At 45.3% G+C, this 10,431-nt stretch overlaps 1 protein-coding gene across 1 annotated transcript; it reads left to right on the forward strand.

Annotated features, from left to right (window-relative positions):
* Positions 1 to 980: 980 nt before the first annotated feature.
* LOC139305668 (FERM domain-containing protein 7) lies at positions 981 to 10,163 on the forward strand. The gene is made up of 12 exons (XM_070929590.1): positions 981 to 1,109; positions 5,601 to 5,705; positions 5,781 to 5,823; positions 6,391 to 6,469; positions 6,613 to 6,710; positions 7,036 to 7,150; positions 7,248 to 7,395; positions 7,781 to 7,876; positions 7,983 to 8,146; positions 8,416 to 8,484; positions 8,769 to 8,844; positions 8,934 to 10,163. The coding sequence occupies exons 1-12, from the start codon at positions 981 to 983 to the stop codon at positions 10,161 to 10,163; spliced, it is 2,352 nt and encodes a 783-aa protein (XP_070785691.1).
* The last annotated feature ends 268 nt before the right edge of the window (positions 10,164 to 10,431 follow it).

The raw sequence follows: 10,431 nt of genomic DNA on the forward strand, positions 1-10,431 counted from the left end.
ATTCCCATGGAGGACACACACACACACACACACACACACACACACACACACACACACACACACACACACGCATCACATATTGTGTGTATACAATTATCTCTGTGCTGCTAACATGCCTGTTCATAGAAAATACATGTGAAGAAAGAAAACAACAAATCACATCTCACCAGACTTAGTGCAAAAATCACCAAATTTAAAGTCCCCCTCCACTTAAAATCTTATTATTAGTCCACTTACACGTTTAACCTTCACAGTTTGACACTAAAGACTGTTTTCACATTTATCTGCTGAAGAAGAAACGTTTCTTTGTGCTCACAAGCAAATTCACTTCAAGGTATAACACGCAACTTTTCTGCATTAAAATGTCTAAAAACTATATGTTATATCTTTTGTTGAGTCGTGTACTAACATTATCCCAAATGTTTCCGAGAAATGTTCCGTTTCATTTGGTCGACTGTCAATGATCCACGCTACACAAACCTACAAATACCTGGATATCACAGCAGTAGTTTACAGATTAAAGACTCTTATTGTGTGAAGTGTATTTACTGTTAGACTTGTTGGACAAGATCACTGTAACTTCAGCAGTAAGTTTAATATATTATCATAATATTAACGCAATAAAGTTTGTTTTAGATAATGAGTACTTTTACTTTTGATATATGAAGTACATCTTTCTGTACTCTGACTGGAGTAGAACTGGAAGTACTTCCTGCAGTAGTACATGCTCGACGTATAGCGGAGACAACGTCAGCGTGCCATCACGCATCTGGAGAGCGCGCGCTCCAGCGGCAGCCACGGAGCCCCGGAGGAGCGGAGAGGAAGAGGATGATGATGATGGTGATGATGGTGATGAGGAGGAGGAGCGCGTGAAGCCGTCGTGCTCTCTACTCGTGGATTTCCTCCGGCTGCGGTGGATGTTATGGATGACCGCTGTTCTTCCTCCTGAGAGACCCGGAGAGACCCGGAGAGACCGAGAGATGGGGGACCGTCACCGGCGGACCCGGAGACTCGGGAGCCTCACGGCCAAGTCCCGGGTCTCCAAGGAGACGAAGCTCCGGCTGCGCGTGATCTTCCTGGATGACAGCGAGCGCACGTTCGAGGTGGAGGTGAGTTTGTCAACATAGTTTTAAACAGCCTTTCACTGCTCGCGTGCGTCTCCTCGTGCTGCAGAGTCATCTCGTGAAGCCACAGAGACCAGAGGCAGCTTCCTCCTCACTGTGCGCGAGAGTATTCAGCTCTGACTGGTATTTATATGAGAACACCACAGCTCACCTGTAACACCCTGCGGTACAGCACCGGCATGCAAGTACTGTTTTGAGGTACTTGTACTCCTCTACGTTTATTTGACTTTAGTTACTTTGCAGGTTCAGATTAATGATGGTGATGTTATGATGAACTCAGACATGATTATAATCCAGTAATACAGCACACATCCTCCACATCCTCCATCCATCAGTACTTTTACTTCTGTTACTTTAAGTATATTTTAGTGCTACTACTAAGATTTTGAAGGCAGTATTTTTACAGTAAAAGTAGAGTACAAGTAAAAGATCTGAGTACTTCTTCCACCACATGAATGAATGCAATAACCTGCAGTTGAACCTCCAGGCTGCTGCTCCATCAGGTGACGTAGTTCAGGGCTCATGGCAGTAAGATGGACCCGGGCCTTCCTGCTGCTGTTACCCTAAAAGAAGTTCTCACGGTGTCTTTACTGGCCAATCAGAGACGAGAGAGACTGGACACGGAGACCAGAGGCCAAAACGTTCCTCGTCCTCGATGATTTAACACTAAATATATTTGGGGTTTAGCTACTTTGTCAAACTGTGATATATATTTGACATTTAAAACACACTCTATAGACCAATAATTCATCAGGTAATCAAGAAAATAATCTGCAGATTAATTGATAATCAAAATACATGAACCCATGGACGGAGGGAAGACTGAATGTCGTCCAATAACAAAATCACTAGAAGACACGTAAACTTTTACGAATGATGAGCAGTTTTTCAACCTGCAAAGCTGTTGACATTAATAATTTATCTTCCAGTTTTATCTCCCCAACAAAACAAGAAACGCCACCTAAGAACAGGAGATTGATCAGTTTTTCGTTCATTCATTAATTCACATCAAACGCATTCCAACATGAGAAGAGGCTCAGAAGTGAGTCAGTTCCTCGTTACAGGCTTTATAGTATATATATATATATATATATATATATATATATATATATAGTGTATCATTATAATATTAGTTGAAGGCCATTGTACACCAACAGAGGAGCGAACAGGAAATGAAACTTTTTAAACTAAATATCTTAGAATAGATGGAATGAACCAGACAAACATTAAGAGCATCTTGTTGTAAATGCAGCTGCAGGAGTTCGGTCGGCTGTCGAACAGCTGTGCGACGTGCAAACAGCTGGATGCCAAACGTAAACACTCTGCTGTCTATGAACCGTCATGTGCTGCGACATCCAGCTCCAGAGAAGAAGAGCGACGGGCCGCGTTTTCAACATGCTGACGTCGCCTGCGAGGCAGCAACGCCATCTAAAAAGAGACTGTGTGTGTGTGTGTGTGTGTGTGTGTGTGTGTGTGTGTGTGTGTGTGCAATATTGTGTCCCATGCTTTCTCTGTTGGCTTCCCAGCGGCCTCCGGACATTAGTAGCATCTTTACAAGAGGAGGAGGAGGAGGAGGAGGAGAGACGAAGCGATAAAAGAAAGAAATGGGATGAATGGATGTAAAAATAAACTCTCCACCCACCCTGTGATAAATATAGTGTATCTGATAAACTGGGGAGGTAATAAGTGTGTGTGACGGAACAAACAGTAAAATCATAAAAATAGGTTTCGAGTGTGTGTGTGTGTGTGTGTGTGTGTGTGTGTGTGTGTGTGATCTTGTAGCCTTCAGGGCAAAACCCCAATTAATGATCGGACGAGATGGAGGAAAAGATGGATGGATACGGAGAAGATGAAGGGACGCAAGTAAAATGTCCTCTCGTGTTTATATTATTCAAATATGGCTAATATTTGTTATTGTTTCAGGAATAATAAACGGAAGTTGTGTCGAACTGAAACCACTTTAAGATGTAGAATAAGAAAGTTCTGACTTTGGCGCCACCCGCTGGTAAAGAAGACGCATTGCAGGCCGCTACTCACGATGGACAGTTTTTAATGTACATCGATGCGACAGGAGACGCGTCACGGATCAGTTTAGGGACGCAGGTAACAGGTATTATATACACTGCAGGGCTGAAGGAAAGTGGAGCAGGTGGATGAGGGAGTCCCCAGGTGGAGAGGTCTGAGGGCATCTGGTGGACAGGTAGAGAACTGCAGGGTTGTGGAAGTGGGACTGTGGCTGGAGAGAGTATTTTTTTGCTAGCTGTAGCCTTGAGCTGCTAACCTGCAGCAGAGATGAGGAGCTGCAGCTACAGACGTCTGATGAGCTTCACGTCTTTCTAACTCCGCACCAACAGAGTTTTTCCACGTTCAAACTCGTAGTTTCATTTCACAACTCGGTTTCCTGTGAGTGGACATTTCAAACCAACTGCATATGAATTTACAGCCAGCAGACTGGACAGTAAAGCTGCATTCCAGTTTGACTCTATTCTGCTCTGCTGAGACTAACTGTTGTTCTGGGGGCGGCCATTTGTTTCCAGTAATCATCGGTTAGGCCTGTGTTCTCTTTATAATCGGTTACAGCTGCTCAGTCCCTCCTCTTCCTCTCTCTTCCTCTCTCTCATGACAAGTTAATGAGGGACATCCAGTGACCCCCCCGCCGGGACGCTAAACACCGGCTAGCAGACAGCAAACACTAAAAAAACAAACTTGTGTTGCTGCAGAGAAGGCACGATGCACAAACACCATGTCAGTGATTAGAGAGATGGGAGAGGAAAGGAGGGAAGGATAGAAAGAGGAGGAGAGAGGAGGCAAGAAGAGGAGAGAGGAGAGGAGGCAAGAAGACGAGAGAGGAGAGGAGAGAGGAGGCAAGAAGAGGAGAGAGGAGGCAAGAAGAGGAGAGAGGAGAGGAGAGAGGAGGCAAGAAGAGGAGAGAGGAGAGGAGAGAGGAGGCAAGAAGAGGCGAGAGGAGAGAGGAGAGGAGAGAGGAGAGAGGAGAGGAGAGAGGAGGCAAGAAGAGGAGAGAGGAGGCAAGAAGAGGAGAGAGGAGGCAAGAAGAGGAGAGGGGAGGCAAGAAGAAGAGAGAGGAGGCAAGAAGAGGAGAGAGGAGGCAAGAAGAGGAGAGAGGAGAGGAGAGAGGAGGAAGAAGAGGAGAGAGGAGGCAAGAAGAGGAGAGAGGAGAGGAGTGAGGAGGAAGAAGAGGAGAGAGGAGGCAAGAAGAGGAGAGAGGAGAGGAGGCAAGAAGAGGAGAGAGGAGAGGAGAGAGGAGGCAAGAAGAGGAAAGAAGAGGAGAGAGGAGAGGAGAGAGGAGGAAGAAGAGGAGAGAGGAGGCAAGAAGAGGAGAGAGGAGAGGAGTGAGGAGGAAGAAGAGGAGAGAGGAGGCAAGAAGAGGAGAGAGGAGAGGAGGCAAGAAGAGGAGAGAGGAGAGGAGAGAGGAGGCAAGAAGAGGAGAGAGGAGAGGAGAGAGGAGGCAAGAAGAGGAGAGAAGAGGAGAGAGGAGGAAGAAGAGGAGAGAGGAGGCAAGAAGAGGAGAGAGGAGAGGAGTGAGGAGGAAGAAGAGGAGAGAGGAGGCAAGAAGAGGAGAGAGGAGAGGAGGCAAGAAGAGGAGAGAGGAGAGGAGAGAGGAGGCAAGAAGAGGAGAGAGGAGAGGAGAGAGGAGGCAAGAAGAGGAGAGAAGAGGAGAGAGGAGGAAGAAGAGGAGAGAGGAGGCAAGAAGAGGAGAGAGGAGAGGAGAGAGGAGGCAAGAAGGAGGAAGGTTACCGTCTCCTACGTTTTATTGTCTTCACAGACGGAGGACGAGGTTTCTACAGCCGATGACATCGTGCTAAACTGATTAGAGAAACATAAAACACGAGATATCAAAACATGAATAGTTCTCATTCTCACAACATTCTGTAATATTTATGAGGACTGTGGATTAATCATAGACTGTATGACAGAAGTCGACATACTCTATTATTATGACGACATTGTACAAGATTTAGTAAAGATCATCAGTGGTGGAAGAAGTATTCAGAGCCTAGACTAAGTACTAATACCACACTGAAAATACTCTCAAAAACTTACTTAAGTAAAAGTATTATTAAAAAAGTATTACAACATTTACTTAAAAGAAGTAAAAGTTAAAAAAAAATATTTGTTAATATAACAATGCCTTATAAATCACTCAGACTGATTCCAGATCAGCATTAACTTTTAAGCTATTTTTGTTTTATACCCGTTTGTCTTCTGTTCAAGTGCTTTTTCACAAATAAATCTAAATCTCGTATTTGTGGGCCGGCGTGTGTGTAATAAAGCATCGCTACTGTTTTGTGTGCAGGAGTTCAGTTCTCATTGAAAACAATGATTCCTGTAACAGTGAACACAGCGTGACACAAACTCTCATTATGCAAAGAAATTGAGCCGTGGTCTCCTGAGAGGCCCTGGACTCAATTCTCAATTAAAAAATCCAATTATCCCTCTTCTCTCTCTTTTTCTCAGCAAAAGGTTTTAGGAGGCGACTTCTTCAACAAAGTGTGTGGTCATCTGAAGCTGCTGGAGAAAGAGTACTTTGGACTGGAGTTCAGACACCACAGCGGCAACTACGTAAGAACATCAGACACACGCGAAGACTCGCAGCATGCATGCATTTCTTTGCCGTGTAACGTGTTTCTGTTGCAGGTGTGGTTAGAGCTGCTGAAGCCGCTGGCCAAACAGATTAAATGTAAGTCAGAGGAAGTTTCTCTTCACCGTTGTATGTGTTTGTACATCATACTCACGTTATAGCAGAACATGCAATAATATGACGATGGAGCAGCCGAATCCACCAGAATCTAGAGGAAACAAACTGATAATGAATAAAAAATCAAATCAAATCAAGTAAAAGTAGCAACACCACAGAAATAATAAGCAAAAGTCAATTCTACTTAAAAGTACAGAAAAATGTAGTTAAAGTATCAAAAGTAAACATACTCACTGTGCAAAATGGCTGCCTTCAGAGAATTAAATTATGGAGCCTTCATGTTTTTATTTTAATCACACAAGTTAGTTTTGTTGTGGGACAATGTACAACTTGTGTGTATAATAAAAAGTACAACAGTATATAAGTACGATATTTCCCTCTGAAATGTAGCTGGCGTTGAAGTATAAAGCAGCATAAATTGGATATGTGTACAAGTACCTCAGAATTGTTCAGTACTTCACTCCATCTTTTTTTCTCTCCTTTCTCTCTGCGTCTGTAGCTGCAATATTTACTTTCTTCTTCTTCTTCTTCTTCTTTTCTCTCTGTCAGACACCAACGATCTGTTCTTCAGGTTTATAGTAAAGTTCTTCCCACCGGACCCTGGACAGCTCAAGAGAGGCCTCACCAGGTAACGATGCTCCTTATATACACACACACATACATATATATATATATATATATATATATATATATATATATATGTATATGCCATAGATGTTCTTATTGTGTGTGTGTGTGTGTGTGTGTGTGTGTGTGTGTGTGTGTGTGTAGGTATCTCTTTGCCTTACAGATAAAGCAGGACTTGTCTAACGGCAGTCTGACCTGTCATGACAACAGCGCCGCCCTGCTGGTCTCTCACATACTGCAGTGTAAGCATTAAAATACAGCAAAAATCTACACGTCATTTCTAAAATACGAACACAGTTATTGTAAAAAGGTAAATACAAGTCAGCAGGCAAAATTCAATTCAAGTACTATACTTGAAGTACAAATTTGAGGTACTTTATGCAACTTTCTACTTCTACCCCACCACACCTCAGAGGCAAATATAGTACTTCATATAAGTATGAAGATAATTAATTATAGAAAAGGAAGACTTCTTACAGATGTACCCTGGGACTGTACAGCTGGTTTATGTACATGCAAACATTGTTTTACAAGGCATGTCTTTATGAGTGTGTGTTTGTGTTGCAGCAGAGCTCGGGGACTACGATGAGGAGCTGGACTGTCACCATTTAGAGATGAAGCATTACGTCCCCAACCAGGAGTATCTAGACCACAAGATCATCAAGTTTCACAAGAAACACAGGTACGTAAGAACACCTGAGGTTTAACTAAAGGTTCAAATGTGTTTGGTTAATACAGCCTGCGCTGTTCGTTCAGTCCTCCTCTCTCTCTTTCTGCAGAGGTGCGTCTCCAGCGGACTCCGATATCCACCTGCTGGAGGTGGCGAGGAAGCTGGACATGTACGGTATCAGGCCTCATCCGGCCCACGATGGGGAGGGGATGAGGATCAACCTGGCTGTCACACACTCTGGAGTACTGGTCTTTCAGGTTCATGTGCTTGATGGTCTCAAAAGAAACACTTTCACATACAAGAGGGTTAACCTTTCAGAAAGCGGTCATGCCTCTCCTCTGCCAGCAGGAGGTGCTGCCACATTAGCACCTCGGCTCGAGGGCTGGTTAGTTTGATGGTCCAGAGTGAAATATCTCAACAAATATTGGATGTATTGGCATGAAATTTGGCACAGACATCCATTGCATCCAGAGGATGCAGCTGAAAGACTTAGGTGACCCCTTGACTTTTTGTCTAGCGCCACCAACAGGTCATCTAAAACTGACAAAATTCAGTGTTACACGCTAAACATCAACATGTTTATAGCCAGTTGTCTTACACTGAAGGACATATTAACGAATCTTTTTCTTCTGTGCTTTCTAGGGAAACACCAAAATCAACACGTTCAGCTGGGCGAAGATCCGTAAGCTGAGCTTCAAGCGCAAACATTTCCTCATCAAACTACACGACAAAGTTGGGGTGAGGACCTGATCTGGCTTAGTCCTCAGTGTTTGTTTTAAGTTATGGGACTGCATTTGTTCACTAATGACATGTGCACATACGTATACGTGTTGTGTCCGTCCAGCCGTCGTGTAAGGACACACTAGAGTTCTCCATGACCAGTCGAGATGTGTGCAAGTCCTTCTGGAAGACATGTGTAGAGTACCATGCCTTCTTCAGACTGGCAGAGGAACCGAAGACAATACACAAAACACTGCTGTCCAGTAAGGGCTCCAGCTTCAGATACAGGTAAAGCACGCACACAAAAACACACTACTTTCCCACTAAGTTACTCTTCAGATAGGTCATCTGTGCAGGTCGCAGCATCTGCATCAGACTGCGTTTGGTAAAATGCTTCATGCAAACATTTATAACCTTTTTCAATTAAAGTTTTAATCCCGATTGTCATTGACAGTAGACTCTCTTATAGTTAACGCTATAATGTAAGCTTAAACCGGATGATGATGATGATGATGATGACTACTAACTATTTGATATGTTATTTCTTTGTGTGGCAGCGGACGGACACAGAAGCAGCTGTTGGAGTGTATGGGATCAGGGGAAAAGAAGCCTTCGCACTTTGAGAGGTACGAATACCTTTCACAAGCCAGACGTATCAGAACGCTCGGTCCAGGAAAACACTGATGCTTTAAATTTACCTCCAAAATACCAATAATAAGAGTGTTTACAGTCGGGAACCACCAGAGGAAGTTTAGGACTCCTTGGCATTGATTTTCAAATGTTTTAACTGTGGAGGGACGCCAAGCCCCAACAGGATGCTAAATATCCAATTTGATCAAGGTCCAAACCAGCGTTAAGCTAAAAAAAGGACTTATCTCCTTTTCTTTTTGTCTTCTCACTTGTCATCCAGGACTTACTGTCAGTCAGACTACGATGCCAGACAGTGTCGCTCTTCTCCTGATCTCCTCACGGACGTCTCCAAAGAAGTAATAAAGACCATTCTTACAAATTAGTTAGAGAAATGAGGTGAGTCCAGGCAGGTCTGATATGTGTTTATTGTGTCTTACCTCTTCAGTTGTACGAGCACTCCCATCCCTTCACTCGGTCGAGTCATGCCTTGGCGGTGCGCAGTCAGGATGAGATGGACCCGCATCACAGAGGCGTCGACAACGTCGAAATCTATGGAGGAAGGGCTAAACGCAGCCAATCATCCGTCGAGGTCACCCAGAGGACCCGCCCTCTCTCCCAAGTCACTCCCCTCTCTCCATCTCTACACCAATCAACCCCCTCGCCCAAAATAAGATCTGCCTCCACATCTGTGATGGAGGACGTGGGGGGGGGGCGGATCGGGACACAGCGCCAAGCCCAAAGGCTAGCCGGTGTCTATGGCAACCGGTCGCGTCGTCGGCCCAATCCCCAGCCACACCCGGATGCCGCTCAGCAGTTGGTTCTTCTCTACCCAAATAGTCCCGCCTACCAGTATCACCCCATACTCCCAACATTCCCATTAACTGGTTCCTCGCCTCTCAGCCGACACCCCTACTTGTCGGACTATGTTGCTGTTTCCTCCCTGGAGCGTTTCCCGCAGGCAAGGAGGCGGGATTATGTAACGATGGATGGCCTGTCGCGGCCATCTTTCTATCCGCTGAGTCATGATTCGCCGTCCCACTCGCCAATCAGGAGGAACCTCCGCCCCTCTGGCTATGGCGGGCTGGGATTGGCTAGGGTTTACCAGCCGGGAAGCAACGGGGCGAGGCTCTTGGGCGTTGGACATACGGAGGCGGGGCATTACAGCGATGACTCCAACTTCCTCCCGGGGCTGCCTCGCCGCGTGGCTAGCCAACCAGATGTCAAGTTTCACCTCTCGAGGAGTTCTAACCCCGCCTTTAACCCCGCCTCTGAGTTCCGTCCCCTTGGTTACTACCCTCACCTGACACGCCCCTCCAGACCCACCTACCTCCCACTAAACTCCTCCCCTCTGCCTGACCGACCCGCCTCGCTATGCATGATCGGGGGCGCCACGGGAAGCTACAGCGATTCAGACCCGGAGGTCTTCTATCCGTATTACTGCCCACCACCTCCGCTAGGGAAAGTGGTACGGTGTGCTGGACAGGCCAGGATGAGGTTTTCCTCTGGGAGCCTCCAACTGGATGAGGAGGAGGAGGGGGAGGAGGAAGAGGAGGAGGATGGAGCAGCAAGGGAGAGAGCAAAAAGGGAGTTGAAGAGTGAAGTCGAAAAGAAAGAAAAGACAGAAGGAGGAAAGGAGACTAAAGGTCCTGCGAAGGTTACTGAAGTCACGCTGTAGATAAAGACGAAATCATTTTACAAATGGAAACACTGCAAAGGTTCATGATATGATCACACTCAAAACTGCCAGGATGGTTTAAAAACCCCAAAACACATCCACCACAGACTGTACATAACACAAGACAATAAATGTGATGGCTTCACACTGTACGGATGAGAAGTGCATTGTTTTTGAGGTGTAGTGGCAGACGAAATGTACTGTTTTTGCCTTGTTTTAGCAAAAACCTCAACTTCTGAAAACTAACACTGGCTGCTGTTCAGTAGCC

This window comes from Enoplosus armatus, chromosome 23 (genome assembly GCF_043641665.1).
Source record: "Enoplosus armatus isolate fEnoArm2 chromosome 23, fEnoArm2.hap1, whole genome shotgun sequence".
NCBI classification, from domain to species: Eukaryota; Metazoa; Chordata; class Actinopteri; order Centrarchiformes; family Enoplosidae; genus Enoplosus; species Enoplosus armatus.